Source organism: Momordica charantia (assembly GCF_013281855.1).
Source record: "Momordica charantia cultivar OHB3-1 chromosome 5 unlocalized genomic scaffold, Mcharantia_2.0 BLBB01000005.1, whole genome shotgun sequence".
NCBI lineage: Eukaryota > Viridiplantae > Streptophyta > Magnoliopsida > Cucurbitales > Cucurbitaceae > Momordica > Momordica charantia.
In genome coordinates, this window is record NW_028275163.1 from 10,989,908 (window position 1) to 11,009,197 (window position 19,290).

The 19,290-nt window shown below is 35.9% G+C and overlaps 4 protein-coding genes across 5 annotated transcripts; 3 read left to right on the forward strand and 1 right to left on the reverse strand.

Annotated features, from left to right (window-relative positions):
• The first annotated feature begins 1,718 nt into the window (after positions 1–1,718).
• On the forward strand, positions 1,719–4,900 carry LOC111022903 (O-Glycosyl hydrolases family 17 protein). The gene is made up of 2 exons (XM_022300208.2): positions 1,719–2,903; positions 3,661–4,900. Exons 1-2 carry the CDS (start codon positions 2,572–2,574, stop codon positions 4,772–4,774), a joined length of 1,446 nt encoding a protein of 481 aa, XP_022155900.2. The 5' UTR covers positions 1,719–2,571; the 3' UTR covers positions 4,775–4,900.
• A 298-nt stretch (positions 4,901–5,198) lies between these two features.
• Positions 5,199–6,160, reverse strand: LOC111022904 (GATA transcription factor 12). Its single transcript, XM_022300209.2, has 2 exons — positions 6,015–6,160; positions 5,199–5,912 (listed from the first exon to the last, which is right to left on the reverse strand). Exons 1-2 carry the CDS (start codon positions 6,123–6,125, stop codon positions 5,199–5,201), a joined length of 825 nt encoding a protein of 274 aa, XP_022155901.1. The 5' UTR covers positions 6,126–6,160.
• A 3,576-nt stretch (positions 6,161–9,736) lies between these two features.
• Positions 9,737–11,602, forward strand: LOC111022892 (NAD(P)-binding Rossmann-fold superfamily protein). Of its 2 annotated transcripts, XM_022300190.2 has the most exons (3): positions 9,737–10,272; positions 10,502–10,946; positions 11,052–11,602. In XM_022300190.2, exons 2-3 carry the CDS (start codon positions 10,537–10,539, stop codon positions 11,458–11,460), a joined length of 819 nt encoding a protein of 272 aa, XP_022155882.1. In that variant the 5' UTR covers positions 9,737–10,272; positions 10,502–10,536; the 3' UTR covers positions 11,461–11,602. The 2 variants fall into 2 exon arrangements, with proteins under 2 accessions (XP_022155882.1, XP_022155881.1); XM_022300189.2 differs by having other exon boundaries at positions 9,737–10,946.
• A 1,837-nt stretch (positions 11,603–13,439) lies between these two features.
• On the forward strand, positions 13,440–15,513 carry PNSB2 (NDH-dependent cyclic electron flow 1). The gene is made up of 3 exons (XM_022300191.2): positions 13,440–14,265; positions 14,675–15,115; positions 15,227–15,513. The coding sequence occupies exons 1-3, from the start codon at positions 13,855–13,857 to the stop codon at positions 15,419–15,421; spliced, it is 1,047 nt and encodes a 348-aa protein (XP_022155883.2). The 5' UTR covers positions 13,440–13,854; the 3' UTR covers positions 15,422–15,513.
• The last annotated feature ends 3,777 nt before the right edge of the window (positions 15,514–19,290 follow it).

Below are 19,290 nucleotides of genomic sequence, written 5' to 3' on the forward strand. Positions count from 1 at the left end.
TGGGATTCCCAAAAGTGTCAACACACCAATGTATTACATTACTAAGGGAATAATGGTAAATATGAATTTTACGAATTTGAGATCATTATTAGTAATTACTACTCAACGAAACATTTTCTAAATTGAAATTCAATTTTCAAATCTTCTGTCCGAAAACACATATGGTCAACCAAACCGCTCTAAATTTTGGGTGGGTTTAATTTTTGTTTTAGTAGTTTCAATGTTGGGGAGGAATGAATTCTATGAATCTCCAATCTCTTGTTTCTCTCACCTAAGTCTTCACGTGTGATTTTTAGATTCAAATGTAATCCAAATGAAAAATAAATAATTAAAAAATTAGATCAGATTGCAGTTTCTGCGTCGGTGACCGACCACCAATAACCATACCATAGATAGCCACGTCCGAAATTACAATAATATCCCTCGCCCCTTCGTTTTGTCTGGTTCTTGTGCCACGTCACCCATCTTCTTCTTCCCTCTCTTTATCATATTCAATTATTATTATATTCATTCATTCGCCTTTTTCAGTTTAAGTAGAATTCAAGAAAACTGGGGTTCTTTTTTTCTTTTTCTTTTTTTTTCCCCTTTTTGGATGAAATATATATTTTTTAAATTATAATAAAAATAGAAATTCAAACAAAATCAAATCAAATCAATTTATAATAATAAAATAATGCCTTGCGCTTGCCAAATTTTCATACGCGGTTTTGGATTTAACGTTTCTCACTCTTTCCTTTTCAATTCTCATATTGATTAAGACTTCACACTCCACCATTATCTCTTTTTACAAAAAAAATATTAAATTACGGATTTAGTTCTTAACTTTTAAAATTAAGTATAATAAATCTCTAGATTTCAAAAAATGTATTATAGGTCACCAAAATTCTCAATGTTGTATTTATAAGTTTCTTACCTTTACAAGTATTCACTACATCTTTAAACTTGTCTATTTGATCTTTGTCATATTAAGCATTTTTAAAATTTAGAAATCTTTAAAAAATAAGATACCTAACCTTTCAACTTTGTGTATAATAGTTTTTTTTAATTTAAAAAAAGAAAGTTCATGAACCTATTGACACAATATTAAATTCTTAAATACCTATTAGTATCGATCATTTTTTTCTTAAGTTTAAAAACCTACGAGACACCATACTAAAAGTTCAAGAATAGAACTAATTTAATCTTTATAAAAATATAGTTAAAATATAATTCATGGTTGAACTTTCCTAGTCAAATCTTTTAAGTTTCTAACTCTTAAAAAGTTTGATACCATTCCAAATTTGTAATCTTTACAGGACATGCTAATTAAAATTAACAAATCATAATTGAAAGCCAAACGCGAAGATATATTAATTAATCAAGATATTATTTAACCACTATGGTTGAAAAAATTCCATGGGCAGACAAATAAATCTTGAATAGAATTTTTTGAACCTTTCACCCATATTTTTTTGCAGCTCTCCTACTCTCCCATGCCCATAAAAAAAAACAAAAGAAAAAAAGAAAATATATATATAAACTCTTTTGAAATACTGTACAATCAAATCACCACGTGTCAGACTCCTATTGAATCTTTCTCTTGCATTTGTTTTTAATGTTAGGGTTCCCAAACATATATAACTAGTACGGCAGTAACTGGCGCTGCACAGAAACAGCTGATTGATTCATCTGTTTCGCTTTCCAACGTTCCTTTTCATTCGCTTTTAATTTTTTAATTTTTCATTTTGAATTTCGATCCCATTTGTTCTCACTACAAAATTTCGGATTCCTAATTTCTCTTTCTCCCCTTTGAGTTGTGTTCTTGGTTCTTCCTTATATTATTTTTTGTTTATTGATTCCACCATTCAATTATAACCGTTGAGGTTGAGGGCCCCCATTTATCTTCCATCTCTCCCTCTCTTTTAAACCCATCTCTTGAATTTTTCCATACCCTTTTCCTCCCACTCTCCACTTTCTTTGGTGGCAGTTGTGTTTGTTCTCTTTCAATTTTTCAAAATCGCATTGGATTCAATTTCACACCCTTCTTTTGATTCTGTCTCCGTATTCAGCTTAAGAATCTCACAGCTGCTGCACCATTTATATATATATATATATATATATTCTTCTGTTTCTTTGATTTGTTCTTCTTTTGGGGTTCTTCTTCCTTTTCCCCTGTTTCACTCTTTTCACACGGTTTCCAGATTTGTGTTTGTTTCGCTTCTTCTCCCCTTCGTGTTATTTCCATTGAAGACAGGTAGAAGAAAGAAGCATCAACTCCTTTTTTATCGCAAAAGTTTACTTGATTCGTAGCTTTTGTTATTTATTTTCTTCTTCATCGCTTTATTGGATTCTTCTCTCTCCTCACGATCTTAGTAGTCGTGGGGCGGCAAATATCGCTGGATCTTCGCTTCTACCACGCCGCCATCATCTCCAAGTTTGGGGAAATTGAAAACGTTGAGTATTTTTTTCCTTTCTTCTCGTGATCAATCTATTGAAATCGATTTCGTTTGGCCCTTTTGAAGTTCCTCTGGGAATCATTGGTTTTCTTATTGGGTTCTTTGGGTCCCTGTTTTTGGTTGTGGGAATCGGGCAATGGAAAGAAGATTAGGGTTTCTGAAGTGGGTTTTATTGGTTGGGGTATTGGGTTGCTGTGTTGAAGGTCTTGGGGTTAATTGGGGAACCATGGCCAATCATAGATTGCCGCCTAAGACAGTTGTGCAGATGTTTAAGGATAATGGGATTAAGAAAGTGAAGCTGTTTGATGCAGATCAGTCCACCATGGGTGCTCTGGCTGGGAGTGGTATAGAGGTCATGGTTGCCATTCCCAATGATCAACTTGCCGCCATGGGGGACTACAAGCGAGCTCAGCAATGGGTGCAGAGGAACGTCACTCGCTATAACTTCGATGGAGGAGTTGTCATCAAGTAATTCAATCTACTTTTTTCTTCAAACTATTTCAAACCACAGAAAAATAGATTGTGTTTCCTTGGTTTTTGATTCTAAACTTACTGAAGCCTCTTTTGTTTTTTTTAGTTTTCTTTAATAAGTTATTGGGTCATTTGGATCTTCCAAATCCCCTCCCCCTTTAGATAGTTATGTTATTTCTATATCTGAGGAAGTCAGAAAGTTTGCATAAGTGATCCAATCCATATTTGGATGGTTGTTTGAACATATTTCTTATTGCTATATTTAATTAGCAATCTGAGACACCACGGTTTGAGTTTTTTCCCTTTTTTATTTGAGATGGGTTTTGGAAATGGATTCAAGTTTTTTTTTATTTATTTTTTTTATTTTTTAGTATCGACTCTCATAGAATATTGTATGAATCGTTGGCTCTCCAGTTTCAGAAAAGGTTCGAAACTTATTTAACTATTTAAAACAAGTTGTGGATACGGTTTACTTTGACCAAGAACCCCTTAATGGATTGATCCTATCTGCCACTGGAATTTAGCTGTCCCGTTCTTTATGAAATTTGACAAATTTCTGTTCCTTTAGAAATGATAATGTTAATTATTGTGCATGTCAATTCTCTTCCTTAGATAGATGGGTGTCGTTTTCTTAGTTAATAAATACCAAAGCAAAGATTCTACTGAAAAGTATAGTTTAGTTTGCAATCTCTATGGAAACTAATATTACCTGTTTGGATGGAACTAGTTCTCTTATTATGCTGTTTTTGTACAGATATGTTGCTGTTGGTAATGAACCATTTCTGTCCTCCTATAATGGATCATTCCTGAATGTTACCTTTCCAGCCCTTCAGAACATTCAAAATGCCCTCAATGAAGCTGGTCTTGGAGACTCCATCAAGGCAACGGTGCCCTTAAATGCTGATGTTTACAACTCCCCGGTTAATAGCCCTTATCCATCCGCTGGCAGGTTCCGCAGCGATATTAACGGGCTCATGACCGATATTGTGCAGTTTCTAAGCAAGAACAATGCGCCCTTTACTGTAAACATTTACCCTTTCCTCAGTCTTTATGGCAACGATAACTTCCCTTTCGACTATGCTTTCTTTGATGGGGCAAGTAATCCCGTGGTTGACGCTGGCAATGGGATTCAGTATACGAATGTTTTTGACGCCAACTTCGATACATTGGTTTCGTCTCTGAAAGCTGTTGGACATGGGGACATGCCAATTCTAGTTGGCGAGGTTGGATGGCCAACCGATGGTGACAAGAATGCCAATGTCGGTAATGCTTATAGATTCTACAATGGCCTTCTACCGAGGCTTGCAGCCAGTAAGGGCACCCCGCTGAGGGCTGGATACATTGAAGTATACTTGTTCAGTTTCCTGGATGAAAATGGCAAAAGTATTGCTCCAGGAAATTTCGAGCGACATTGGGGTATTTTTGGATACGATGGCCAGCCAAAGTTCGGCATGGATCTTTCTGGTCAGGGCCAAAACAAACTACTTGTAGGAGCACAGGATGTGCAGTATCTTCCTCGCAAGTGGTGTATGTTCAATCCAAATGCCAAGGATCTCAGTAAACTTGCTGATAACATAAACTACGCCTGCACCTTTTCGGATTGCACTTCCCTCGGCTACGGATCTTCCTGCAATAATTTGGACGCTAACGGGAACGCATCTTATGCATTCAATATGTATTTCCAGGTGCAAAATCAAGATGAAATGGCCTGTAATTTTCAAGGTTTAGCCACGATAACGTCACAAAATCTTTCACAAGGTACTTGCAATTTCATCATTCAGCTAGGTTCTTCCTCGCCCCCGCCCCTTGCTGCTTCATTTGTTAGTTTAGCATCTATGGTCATGTTATTGACAGCATTATTACTATAATTTTCTTCTGTAGATACTCTTCCATGGATGTCCCATTTTAATAATTTTTTTACTTTTTTTTCTCAATGTACTCGTAGCGTTCACATTTAAGTTATTGATTACTTGATTGATTCTATTCGATCATAATTCTGGCCCTCACTATGGTCATATACAATATGACTCATAATATTTGTTAAATCTATTATCTTGTCTACGTTTTGCCTCGGAACAGTGCATACGAATCCGCTTTAACTGAACACCATAAATAAATGATCACACTACACTCCAAGTAGCAATCTGTCTGTAGTACTAGAAATTGTACACAAGGATGCATCATCCGTGCTTACACTAGGATTATCTCACATGTTTCTTGAGAGTTAAGAGCCTCATTATTCTAACGAGAACTGAACCGTTGCAGCTTCCAACTCGGTGTCGGTAGTATTCTCTATGTAGAGTAATGATAGGTTGTAGAAGTAGAAGAAGAGGATGAGGTATTCATCATTCTCATCTCCATAACTCTCTTGTGGGAATTGGAATGTAAGAAACTCACAAAAGTAGGGCTGTTGGCTGGTCTATACTCTGGATGCAATCTCCCAGACTTGTATCTAACTCCACATGCATTGCATAATGTTTTTGGTCCCAATGGCCCACCCCTCCACTGTGGAGTCCTCTGTGCCTGACAATGGCTGCATCTCCTCCCACTCCCTCCACCCTCCATCTTCAAGGTCTTGATTGTTGTATCTCTCTCATCCATGTCCATGTCCACCACCGCCTTCTTTCTTTCTTCTTCCTCTTCTCCCGCCGCCTTATGAGGAAGCAAGAGCTCGCTCTCGGCCAACCAGTAGGTCTGTTGGAGCAAAAGAGGGTCTGAGTCTGAGTCTGAGTCCGAGGAGGAGGTGGAGGTGGTTGACTGTAATGAATGACGGAGACGTCGACCGATGAGATGGTGAATGCTCATTTTGGGTGCCACCCGTCTTCTTCTCTTACTTCTGGCCTTGCCGAGGACCGTGGAGAAGTTGGTCAATGGCGAGTTCGAAGAAGGGACCGATGGGGGGTTGTTGACGCGTGTGGATGGTGTTGGGAGGGGGAGGCTGCTTCCTTTGGTTGATAAGCATTCTTCCACAAATGCTGAAAGCCACTCCAAGCTTACATCAACTTCCTGAATGAATGCATCATATGAACCTCAACATTGGTTGGTACTAGTCACGAAACAGAGCAGGAAAGAAAAACAGAGCAATGGCTTTTAAAACGACATGCATACCTTTGTCGTCTGGGACAAACAGAGGTCGTCATCGTCGAGATCGGAAGTAAACTGAAAGGCTCCAAGGTTAGAACAATCGTCTTGCTCGAATTCGCTGGTAACCGACACCATATTCGGGCAGTAATCAATGGCGAAAGGAAGCAAGAGCAAAGGGAAGAGAAGAGAAAGAGAGGAAAAATAATAATAATTGCAGAACTGTATGAACTAGCAGTAGTATGGTGATGTTTATGAGTATTTTTTTTCTTTTTCTACTTTATTTTATTTTTATTTATTTTTCTGTCGGCAGATTATGATAGTTCACTTAGCAACCATCAGAATTATTCAAACCAACGTCCCCATCTCCTCTTCCCTCCGCCAATCGTTCAAAATCACAATTACTTTTAAAATTTTCATTTTTATTTATTTATTTTTATTAAAGTTTATCTAATGACAAATGTCCGCATCATTAGTGAAGAATAATAAAAGTTCAATGTGGAATTTTTTCTACAAATATTTCAAACGAGTGTGATAATGTGGCATTTAGTTTCAATATAATATGGGGTGTGACAAGTTTTGATTGGTTGAAAAATATGATAGTTTGAGTTGGGAAAGCAACGAATATTTTCTTACTAGATTTTCTATAACTCATTTTTTAGTGCAACCACATAAAATTGTATGGTTTTTTTTTTTACTTCTTACACAAATGATAGATATGTGATGGAAACGGAAGTGTAGGAAATTTTGAAGATTCAAAGGATGTTAAATTTTCACTTTCATAAATGCAATTAACACAAAAAAAATGAAGAAACGTGTGTGCTTGTTAATTGGGTCAGTGTAGAACCACAAATTTTGGGTTCAGGGATGAATTACATATTAACCCTAATTAAAGATAAATTGACAATTGAAATATGTCACATGTATTTCATTGGGTCCTTGGATTAAATTGGTTTAATTGAGTCCTATGAGATTTGGGTCTGGAATCAATTTGGTTCATAAATTTGGCCCAAAACTCAAATTAACATGAGACTAGGTGGATTATTATTTAAATTTAACTAAATTTAAATTCACTTAAAGAATTGGGCTGGGACCAAAATTATCCAAAGCCAAAAACATATGGAAACCCCTATTAGGAGTCTCCTCCATTTTGACGGGTTCAGAATTTTAGAATTGGGGGAATTCACACCAAGTTGAAGACACTCTAAAGACTTGAACATTTGAAGATCAACTTGAAGACTTGAAGACTTTCGAAGAACATGTAACTTCGATCCAAATTCAAGAACAACATCTCAATCTTCACATCGAGTTCGAGAGAAAGAATCAGAGGATAAATATTAGATATTAATCTACTATACAATACATACAAATAATATAAAAGTTCAACTCCACGATATATAATTTCTCCTGAGATCTCGTGTGAACAAATTGTCACGCCCGATGGGACCATCTCTACCTCTCATCTCTTTCTCAAGAATCAGACTTCTCTAAAAATAAAAAAAGAAAAAGAAAAAGAAACAAGACGTATAAAAAAACTTCTGCATAAAGTACTTCTGCTCCAAGCGACTCCTACATAGGACCGATCACCCGTAGTCGTTCAAAAGAAATCCGGCTAAAAGAAAATCAAACTCCTCCAGCTGTTGCCAACAAAATACTGCAGCAGATGAAGAAACCTGTTCAAGTTGGGATCGTTATGAAGGAGAACCTTTTATTCACAGAGTCCGCTCCTTCCTCTGTTCAATTGGAGAAAATTCTAGAAATCGATGTGATGTCTTTTATAATGGTTGATGCAAGCAGCACGAAAGAAAGAATGGCTAAAATTGAAAGGAAACACGCTGCATTGATGACGACAGTTGAAGAAAGAGTATGAAATCGCTTCCGTGAAAAATCAAATCGAAAGTTGAGATGTTGCTCAGTCAAGTCAAACCTCTGCCCTCAGGTTAAAAAATGATCTACATTATTTATTATAAAATCTATTCTCACAAACAACACCAATAGGTTTCTGATTATAGACAAATCATTATAAACTAAAAAAAAAAAAAGGCCTCTGTTATAATTGATTTTCATTTTAGTTTCTTCATAAATATACAAGACGTTAATGTTTAATTAACAATAAACATCAAACCGAAAAATTAAACATATAAAAAAATTAAACATATAAAAAATTAAATTAAAAAAGAGAGTAAAAATAATTTTAATTAAAAAATGACTACATTATTTATCATAAAATCTGCCCAGAGGAATATAATCGGTTAAGACATCTTACTCTTCACTTCTACATGTCAGAGGTTCCATCTTTACCTTTGTTGCACAAAAAAAAAAGAAAAAAAAAGTTGTATTGTATAGTTTTTTTTGGGTTTTTTTTGAATATTATTATATATTAAACTTATTTTAAAAATATTGTTATTTAATTAAAAATATTCGAAATACGATAGTTTTTGAAACTTTTTTTAAAAATATGGTTGTTTTAAAAAACCAAAAGATGGTTATCCATCCCTTGTGGTCGTCTCTTCCAGAGACAACCATGCAACGTGGCACCACGCCGGATGCCACGTTGCATGGTTTATTAAAATTTGACCATTTTGAACGTGGTCGACGACCATCTGAGATGGTCGTCTCTAAGACGACCACGTCTCAAAATGGTCCACGTGTTAGATGGTCATCTCTAGACCATCTACAAAACCCACCCCTAACCCTTTTTTTAAAAGTCTATCCCACCATTAAACCCCACCACTAATATTTTATTCCGCCGCCGCCACCGGAGGATCGAGACCTTATAGAGAGTCAGGAGACACTAGCGGCACCATTAGTTCATCGTCAGCCACATCGTAGTCGGCGACGTTCTCATTGTGGAACGGATTAGATCGATAGACTGTAAATTGGCAGACTACAGAAAAATAAAATATAAATTTTTGTTTACACAGCATAAGTATAGAATACGGTTTAAATAAAAAATTTTGTTAAATTAAAATACAAATTAATAAATTTTGATAAATTAATAAAAAAAATAACAAAATATAATAAAATATAATAAAAAAATTAATAAATATAGTTAATAATAAAACTTATTTTAAAAATTTAGTTAATAATATATTTAAGGGATTTTTTTTTAATATAGTTAATAATAACTAGAGATTAAACTGAATTTTTAGCTAATAAATTAATAAATATACCCAATCATTTGTATTTTAATTAAAAATATTTAAAATATGGTATGTTTTGAAAACGTTATTAAACACTTATTCACTCAAAAAAATAAAAAAAAAATTAATAAAAACCCTAAACAAAAATTAATGTGGTTGTATCTTGCAAGATTAATAAAAAAAAATGAGATGGTCTCTGACGACCATCTCCCAAATTTTAAAAAAAATTTATGTGTGGCGCCACGTTGTATGGTCAAAAAGATAGACCATCCTTCACTTTTTTAAAACAATTATATTTTTAAAAAAAATTTCCAAACATATTATATTTTTAATTAAAATACAGTATTTTTAAAATGAGTTTTATTATTAACTATATTAATAAAAAAGAACCCCGAGACAGGGTGGGGAAAGAGAGATAGAGAGAAATATTGAAAAAATAGATAGATATTGAAAAGGAAAAAAAAGAAAAAAAATCAAGTTAAAATTTTCACGTGAATCTCCTGCCACACATATATTTATGTTACTTTGACTTTATTTATTATTATATTCTATTTTTTACACACTTTTCCACTCCACCCATTCCCACTCCCACTTTCTTAGTTACACTAACTTTTTTCTTATCTTTTTAATTTCTGTCTGTTTCCCTCTTTTTTTCCCTCCCACTCTTCAATTTCTCTCTCCACCTTTCTTTCTTCTTCTTCCTTCTTCGTGCTCCCCTCGTTCTCTCTTCTTTTCCATTAGAACTCTGCATTTTAGTCACACAACCGCCATCAAAATTACTTTTGTTATATAGTTTGTTATCTATCAAAAACTGACCAAAATCGACCGACCGAACTGTCGGTTGACGATCGGTTTGCACGAAGGTTAAAAAAAATATTTTCCGACCGATCGAACTGACATGGTCGGTTTTCGGTGTCCATTTTGTTAAAACATCGGGTCGGTATATTTCAGGGGCGAGAGATGTTCTTCAGGGTGATAAGGATGGGGTTCGAAGACATATACGTATCAAGTCGAAGTTCATCATCCAACAAGTATGGCAAAGACTACTTCATATGCACTAGCCCTGCTTCCACGTTGGTTCCTGTGACTATAAAACCTGGTGAAGAGGGGAGGGGCGCCTAAGTGATCGAGCATGATGACTTGTAATTAATTTTCTCTCTTCAAAATCCACATTTTACCCAAATTCATTGTGAACATTACACCACATGATCAAGTAAAGTAGCAGCCAAAATTTACATATGCTCCTCCATTTTCGAGGACTTTATTAATGAGTTTCTCTGGTCTCCTGAATGTGATTATACTATTCACAAGCTGGCACTGTTCTATTATAATATAGATCAATGAGCAGAATAACTACTTTTTTTATTACAGGATTTATCAATCTCAATCTCCTCTGTTTGCCTACAATGGCTTCACCTGAGGGAAGAATAGTCCCCGCAGCGGTTGCTCTGCCGCTGCAGGATCGAGTGGCTATCGTGACTGGCGCCTCTCGTGGCATTGGCCGAGGCGTCGCCCTCCACCTTGCTGCTCTTGGCGCCAGAGTTGTAGTAAACTACCTATCCAGTTCGGCTGCAGCCAGTCGTGTTGCTGCCGAGATCAACTCCTCCCCTGCAGCCGACATCGCGGGGAGCTACCCCCGAGCCGTTACGTGTCAGGCAGATGTGTCTAAGCCAGACGAAGTGAAGGCCCTATTCGACACTGCCGAGGAGGCATTCGGGTCCCCAGTCCATATCCTGGTCAACTCTGCCGGAATTTGGGATCCTACATATCCATATATTGCAGATACATCTTTGGAGATTTTCGACCGAATTTTCAGGTCTTCTCTATTCTAGAATACTATTTTGTACTTTCAAATGTCAAAATTTTGCTTTTTACTCTCAATTAGTGAAGCTTAAATTGAGGTGGGTGAGTATATTTTTAGTGTGAACGCAATGGGGAGTTTCCTGTGCTGTAAAGAAGCGGCAAAGAGAGTGAAAGGCGACGGTGGGGGGCGGATTATAATGATCTCGTCGTCAGCGGTGGCGGCACCGTCGCCGGGAATAGGGGCGTACACGGCGTCGAAGGCGGCGGTGGAGGCGATGACGAAGACTCTGGCAAAGGAACTGAGAGGGACGGGGATTTCGGCGAACTGCGTAGCGCCGGGAGCGACGGCGACAGACATGTTGTACGGAGGGATGGATGAGGAAGCAGTGAAGAAGGTGATAGAAAAGTGTCCGTTGGGGCGGCTTGGGTATCCGACGGACGTGGCTTATTTGGTGGGCTTTTTGGCTTCCGACGACGGTGAGTGGATCAATGGCCAGCTCTTGCTCGTCAATGGCGGCATCGTCTAGTTTCTTTGAGATTTGTCCGATGTGTTGTGCTGTGCTGTATTGTTTTGTGTTTTGGATTTGGAATCTTGGACAATTGTTTTGAGCAACTCTCACTCAACTAAAAAACGAAAGAAGGATAATTTAATTTGAGCGTTTAAATATTTCCTTGCCTTTGTAACCATCTCTTTATTTATTTATTATTATTATTATTTTATGAGTAAATTTTGATTGGATAACTTTATTTTTCTAAAAATGGGTTTTTGAATAGTCAAATGCAATTAATAATATACTCTAATCTTATTCCGTCTCTATAAATAAAAAACTTGTCAATTGACATATAAGTTGCCAAACCGAACGTAGTTCAAGTTTTTCACCTCTTAAAAGTGGCCTATATTAAATATTCGTCAACACTATTATCATTTTCAATTTATTTAAAGTGTATTTGAGAATGATGATAGAATAAGTTATTTTGAAAAATGAGATTTAAAAATAATTGATTTTCTAAAATTATCATCGTTCCTTCCAAATCAATTTTAAATGATTTTTTTATACTTTTATAACATCAATATTATTTACCAAACAAATGGGAGTGATTTTGATAATGGAAAAAATGATTTTGCCTGCAAAATCACTACCCAAAAACCTTTAGAGAGTATAAAACGATTATTTGTTAATTTAAATATTTTTTTCGAGTGCTAAAGCAAGGATAATTCAGTAATTGACATATATCTCTAATCAAGAGATTTAGTGGTAATTGACATATATCTCCAATTTAAGTTCGATATCTCACCTCCACATGTTATACTATATATATATATATTCGAGTTTTTTATTTTTATAACTTTTTCAGATATATCCATCGACATCTACATTTTATTGATATTTTGATGAAATTAAGACTTGGACATTCAAAACCCTACTTACTTATTACCCAATATTTTGGCAACCATTTCTAGAGTTAATGTAACTTTTGACCATTTTTTAGGGCACCCACCCAATAAATATAAGTTATCCCCTTTTTTTTCAGAAAATATTAAATTGTCGACCATTATTGAATTTGTTAGTAAATAAAAGAGAAAAATACAAAAAAGTAGGGATGAGTAAGCAAGGTCGAAAAACCGATCCGACCGAATCGACGTCGGTCGGTTGGTTGATGAGATGAATCGGTCGACGTCGGTTTTTTCAAATAGAAAATCGACTAATCAGTCGGTCGGCTCATCCAGTACCAACAAAACCAATGCACGGACTGACTTATTGAAAAAAAAAAATCCCTCAAGAGTAACCATGCAGCATTCAAGAAGAGCTACAAGAAAACTAAGAAAAAGAACATAACTAAGAGTAGAACGTATGGTAGAAGAAAGATGTAGAAACTAAAAGAGAAAAAATGAGAGAGAAAGAAAGAGGTAAAACTAGAAGAGAGAGAGACGGTGGGGAAGAGAGAGAGAGAAATATTGAAAGAAGAGATAGATATTGAAAAGGAAAAATAGAAAAAAAAATCAAGTTAAAATTTTCACGTGAATCTCCTCAGTGGCACTTTCTTAGCCACACTAACTTTTTTCGCATTTTCTCTCTCCACCTTTCTTTCTTCTTCTTCCTTCTTCGTGCTCCTCTTTTTCTCTCTTCCCCCATACCATCTCTATTACAACTCTGCATTTTAGAAACACCATCAAATTTATTTTTATTATGGAGTTTGGTATCTATCAAAAACCGACCGACCGAACTACCGATGATCACCCCTACTTCAAAACCATGAATTTTTCTTCTTCCTTCATTCTCTCTCTATTTTCTTGACCAAGAAACCCTTTCCACTTAGTTTCTGTTACACCTTCAATCCCCTCAACAAAAAGAAAACTCATATTTATTCTTTTCATCTTCTTTCTCCAACAACCCCAACAAATTCTCACTTCTCCCTCAAGTTTCTGCCATAAATAAAAAGAAATAAAACCTTTATCCAAGGTAAAAAATAGAGTGTCTTTTAACTTGTATTCATGAACGTATAAGCTGATTGAAAAAGTAACCGACAATTAAATTCCAATTTCTACAATCCCAAACATAATTACTTACCAATTTCACTTCTTCCCATGAACAAACTAAACTTTAGTCTTCTTCCCTCCTCACTCTTCAGGTACAATCCACACTATCTCACGTGCCCATTGATTCCCAAAACCAAATTCCTTTTGTTCCTTTGTTTTTTTTTTTTTTTACAAAACACCAAACACTTTTTTATTGATTGTATTTACTAGTTCGTAGTAGGAAAAAGAAATGGAAGTGGAAGTGGAAGTGGAAGAAGGGGCATTGTGATTGGATAAGGGACAAAATAGCAAAATCCCAACCAAAAAACAAAATATTGGCGGTGGTGTGTGTGTGGAAGGTGTTAAATGCCTTCCCCTTCTCTTCATCCAAATCTCCCCTCCCATGGCTTCTTCTCTCCTTTGCTTTCCACTCCCCAGACCCAAACCAAGCATCATTAGGGCTTCTTCTTCTTCGCTCTCTCCTTCTTCAACCTCCGTCGAGTCTCTGAACCACAAATTTGGCCGCAAGGGCATCCACTTCCACGACTCCGGTGGCCTTCCCACCGTCGACCTCACCGTCCGCAACGGCAGCTCCCTCCGCCTCCACATCTCCGACGCCCATCTCACATCCTACACACCCAAAGTCTACTGGAAGCACGACGGCTTCGAGCAAGTTCTCTTCACCACTCCCACCGCCAATGGCCCTAGAGGAGGCATCGCTCTTATAATCAATGACGCCTCCGATTCCTCCCTTCTCCCCTCCTCTGATTGGACTCTTAAGGATGTCGATTCCGACGCCATTGATGCTCTGCAGGTATGTACCTTCACCAATTTCGGCCCTCCGTCTTGGCTTTTGATTCTTTGTATTATGAATCAATTCCTCGTTAGTATAGCAAAGTTAGTATAGCAAAGTTTGGCTGAGATCTGGGCTCTGTTTCCTCCTCATCCTTTCAAGTATGTGGTCTGTTCGATCATTGGAAAAGTTATTGGCAATTCTAGAGAATTTTATTAACTGATTTCAAACACATTTCATCTTATGTTCCAGACATGATTATGATAGTACTTGGTAGTGATAGTATATCATCATCCATGTGTTCATATTAGATTCTAGAGGCTTCATAGTAACTGAACATTTCGTTCTTGTAAATTTGTAGTCTATTTCACTTAAATCCTAAGTAATGAAGAGTTAAAAACCTCGTTTTCCGGACGTCGTTTTGTTGTAGGTGGAGTTAAGCCGCAGTAGCAAGCAAATGGAGATTACTTATGTTGTCACTCTCTATTCAGAAAGTATGGCGACCGCCGTGATCGTGAAGAACACGGGACCTAAGCCGTTGACGCTAAAGAGCGCAATTCTAAGTCATTTCAAGTTCAAAAGACGAGATGGAGCAGCCATCCAGGGGCTTCAAGGTTGCTCTTACTGCGCTCACCCGCCTCTATCTTCCCCTTTCGAAATATTGTCTCCATCGGAAGCAATGAAGGCCGACGACCCCGAGTGGTTCTCGTTTGGCTCTGAGCCTCAGGAAAAAGCAGGCTCATGGAGCCTCCAAGATGTGCCCTTCACCATGTTGAAGAACAAGTTCAGCAGAGTTTATGCCGCCCCACCGGCTGAGAGACTGAAGCCCATATATCATACCACACCTTCAAAGTATGAGACTCTTGATCAGGTAAAAGAAATAGCTACTGCAAAGCGCTTTTATCAATCACATTTTACTAAAGTACTTTTACTAAAGCACTCTCAAACACACGCTAAATTTTGTTGGGTCGGTATATTTCAGGGGCGAGAGCTGTTCTTCAGGGTGATAAGGATGGGGTTCGAAGACATATACGTATCAAGCCCAGGTTCATCATCCAACAAGTATGGCAAAGACTACTTCATATGCACTGGCCCTGCTTCCATGTTGGTTCCTGTGACTATAAAACCTGGTGAAGAGTGGAGGGGCGCCCAAGTGATCGAGCATGATAACTTGTAATTAATTCTCTCTTCAAAATCTACATTTTACCCAAATTCACTGTGAACATTACACCACATGATCAAGTACAAGTAGCAGCCAAAATTTACATATGCTCCTCCATTTTCGAGGACTTTATTTGTAAGGGCGTTTTCATAATTTTGAGTTAAAAAAGAAAAGAAAAAAACAAGAATTTCAATTTTTGGTTAAAAAAAAATAGGTTTGAAAATAGGTGCATGTGTGTGAGTTGTGTAAAAGGACATGTGTGGTAAGGAAAAAAAAAGAAAAAAAAAAAGAAGAAAGCAAAAAGAAAAGAAGGAAAACAAAATAGAGGGTAAATCGAAACAGGGGAAGAGAAAGAAATCGAAGGTGTTGGGCTAATGAACGAAGGGAAGAGTTTTGAAATTGGTTTGAGTTTTGGGAGCTTGATTTTGGTAGGTTTTGGAGTTTTAAATCATGAATTTCTAGGATATAGACTCGTTTAATTTGTGGGTTTTGTGAATCCCAAGTTTATTTGAGGTTGTGAGTATTTTAGAGTTTTAAGAAATGAGAATAATTGTGAACTTTGTTTCAGATGGTGGATGACTTTGTGATAATGGTGGATTTGTGAATCTAAACCTTTGGGTCCTTGCAAAGAAGAAGAGTGTATTGTTAGCAGAGAAACGGGGTTGGTACCGCAGTAGAAAGAAGGGCAGGAGATTCTGTACTTTCTTGCTGTGATGGCTGGAAAAATTGGTTTGGAAAAATTGGTTTGTTTCAGTAAAAAGCGATGGTTTTAAATTAAATAAGAAAGAAAAAGAAAATGTTGAATGGGTTAAAGGAAGAAGATATAATAGTAGAGGAGAGATAATGTGTGAGTTTAAATTAAATAAGAAAGAAAAAGAAAATGTTGGGAGATTCGTGAGAAAGGATGTGGGTCCCACTTGTAAGGAAGATAAGAGAGAAAAATGTGTAATTGAATTGTAGGGAGAGCATGAAGTTGTGGATGGAATTTTGTGGTTTAATTTAAAGAATTGTAGATTTAAATTGGAATTAGGTATGTATTGAAATTTGGTTGTTTGAGATTTTAGAAATGTTTTTAAAATTTAGAGAAATGTCCGATAATTTTGAAAAATATTTGAAGTTTAAGAAACGTTCAAATTTAAACAAAATAAAATGTGTTTGTCTGAGAATTTACAAATGCCTCTGAGAATTTAGAAATATTTCTAATGATTCTAGATCAATGTTTGAAGTTTATTGAATGTTGATAGAAAGAACGATTTTAGAAATGTTTTTAGAATAACTGCATTTTATAAGATTTAGAAATGTTTTATGTTTTAGATAATTGTACGAAATGTTTAGAAAGAAAGATTTCATAAATTGTTTTGGAATTTTTATGAAATCAAGATTTTAGAAATAGTTCGAGAAATAGAATTTTATGGGATGTTCTTAGAAAGAAAGATTTGAGAAAGTTACAAAGAAATATTTTAGAAGTGGTTTGAGAAAGAAAAATTATTAGAAAGAACGGAAAGAAGAATTTTAGAACCATTGATGAGATTGAGAATTTTATGTAGAAATAAGTTTTCAACCACCATATTATTGTATCCAGGTGACTACCTGTATGCTATAAGAATGTGTTTCTATAGTATACCCAGAAATAGAAGGTTTTTTAGACCATTTTACTCCGCGCGTTGAGAGAATTATTCTACTGTGTATATTGAGATTACTATATGCCAGTGGACCAGAAATAGAATTATTTTGCTGTGCGTATTAAGATTACTCTGCGCCAGTAGACCAGAATTGAACGTGGGTACATATGCGATGTTGAGTTTTCTTAACCTATTTTATGGTTGAAAGAAGATATTCTATATGTTTTTATAAAGTGATTTTAGAAAGTATTTTACTAGTTCTGTTTATGTTTCAGGAGAACAATTAACAAATTTATTTAGAAAATGCGTGTTGTTAGAAGTTTATCATGAGAAAATTTATGGAGTTTTTTAGTGGCTCAACAATTTTACGAAATTTAAATGAGATGATTTATTATTTTGAAGTTTGTTTGCAGAGCTTCGAAACTTCAGTTGTCTATGCAAAGAAGTTTTACAATATTATTTTTTTATTAACTTACGAGCTTTACAGATTACTCTTTATCCTTTATTTTTCTCCGAGGTTGTATCTGAATTTCAAAGAAGTAGTGGACCAGCTTCTGCCATCCAAAGTCGTTGAGAAATTGTATATCATTTGTAGGTATATCCTGAGTAGTGTATTTAGAAAATGTGTAAGAATAGATGTAATGTAGAAATTGGTTGAAAAGTCCAGAAGATTTTTGACTATAGACTCTGCACCTATTACGATCTGTTCTTGAACTAGTAAGTGTTCTGAAACGAATCGTATCATTAATAATATAATATAGATCAATGAGCAGAATAGCTACTTTTTTTTTATTACAGGATTTATCAATCTCAATCTCCCCTATTTGCCTGCAATGGCTTCACCTGAGGGAAGAATAGTCCCCGCAGTGGTTGCTCTGCCGCTGCAGGATCGAGTGGCTATCGTGATTGGATAACTTTATTTTTCTAATAATGGGTTTTTGAACTACTCAAATGCAACTAATAATACACTCTAATCTAATCCACAGCAAGAGTCTCTATTAACAAAAAACTTGTCAATTGACATATAAGTTTTTCACCTCTTAAAAGTTGCCTATTGCCTGTTAACATGATATTAAATATTCGTCAACACTGTTGTCATTTTCAATTTATTTAAAGTGCATTTTGAGAATGATGATAGAATTAGTGATTTTGAAAAATGTGATTTAAAAATAATTGATTTTCTAAAATTATCACCATTCCTAAAAAATCAATTTTAAATGATTTTATACTTTCATAACATCAATATTATTTACCAAACATAAGTAGAAAATGGAAGTGATTTTGACAATGGCAAAAATGATTTTGCCAGCAAAATCACTATCGAAACACCTTTAGAAAGTGTAAAACGATTCTTTGTTAATTTAAATATTTTTTTCGAGTGCCAAAGCGAGCATAGTTCAGCGGTAATTGACATATATCTCAAATCAATCAAGAGGTTTTAAGTTCGATCTCTCACCTCTGCATGTTGTACTATATATATATATCGAGTTTTTTATTTTTATAAATTTTTCAAAAATATTCATCGACATCAACAACATTTTAATGAAATTGGGAATTCAACATTTAAAACCTTACTTACTTATTACCCAATATTTTGGCAGCCATTTCTAGTGTTAATGTAACTTTTCACCATTTGTTAGGGGTAAATTGAATAGGAGCAGCCACCCAAGAAATATAAGTTTTATCCACTTTTTTTTTTCTGAAAATATTAAACTGTCGACCATTATTGAATTTGTTAGCAAATAAAAGAGAAAAATAAAAAAAAAAGTAAGGAATTTTCAAAATACAATGATCGCTTAGCTCAGCGGTTGAATTTTCGGATTCTAAACATAGCCACCGTTGACCGGGGGAGGAGGAGTTGACTTGGAGGTGACGGCACGACGGGGACCGGGGGAGGAGGAGTTGATTTGGGAAGCCAGGAGTTGGGCTTCGGTTGAGTAGGAGAGGTAGTTGATGAGGACTCTGGCGTCGAGGGAGGCCAAGTGGAGGGCGATGGCTCTGCTAATGCCGTGATAAGTTCGTGTAACAATGGCCACTTGGTCTTTTAGGGGTAATACGGCTGAGGGAGATAACCTCTCTGGATTCATCCCTCTCGATAAATGCAATGAATGCGTTGAGTAATCATTATATTTTGCTTTTATTATTTATTACTCATAAATAATAATACAATTCACCTTCATCATGGCCAGACCGTTGATATTCGGTTCAAAGGAGCAAATGCCTAAATTCAACTCGGACCAAAATCCTATAGACCTCAGGCAT

Excerpts from the sequence above, each read along its gene's own strand:
- LOC111022903 (XM_022300208.2), top strand. The coding sequence starts at position 2,572 with ATGGAAAGAAGATTAGGGTTTCTGAAGTGGGTTTTATTGGTTGGGGTA. Across the intron at positions 2,904-3,660 it reads GATGGAGGAGTTGTCATCAA|ATATGTTGCTGTTGGTAATG; the intron begins GTAATTCAATCT and ends GTTTTTGTACAG.
- LOC111022892 (XM_022300189.2), top strand. The coding sequence starts at position 10,471 with ATGAGCAGAATAACTACTTTTTTTATTACAGGATTTATCAATCTCAAT. Across the intron at positions 10,947-11,051 it reads ATTTTCGACCGAATTTTCAG|TGTGAACGCAATGGGGAGTT; the intron begins GTCTTCTCTATT and ends GTATATTTTTAG.
- LOC111022904 (XM_022300209.2), bottom strand. The coding sequence starts at position 6,125 with ATGGTGTCGGTTACCAGCGAATTCGAGCAAGACGATTGTTCTAACCTT. Across the intron at positions 5,913-6,014 it reads GTTTGTCCCAGACGACAAAG|GAAGTTGATGTAAGCTTGGA; the intron begins GTATGCATGTCG and ends GCATTCATTCAG.
- PNSB2 (XM_022300191.2), top strand. The coding sequence starts at position 13,855 with ATGGCTTCTTCTCTCCTTTGCTTTCCACTCCCCAGACCCAAACCAAGC. Across the intron at positions 14,266-14,674 it reads ACGCCATTGATGCTCTGCAG|GTGGAGTTAAGCCGCAGTAG; the intron begins GTATGTACCTTC and ends GTTTTGTTGTAG. Across the intron at positions 15,116-15,226 it reads AGTATGAGACTCTTGATCAG|GGGCGAGAGCTGTTCTTCAG; the intron begins GTAAAAGAAATA and ends GGTATATTTCAG.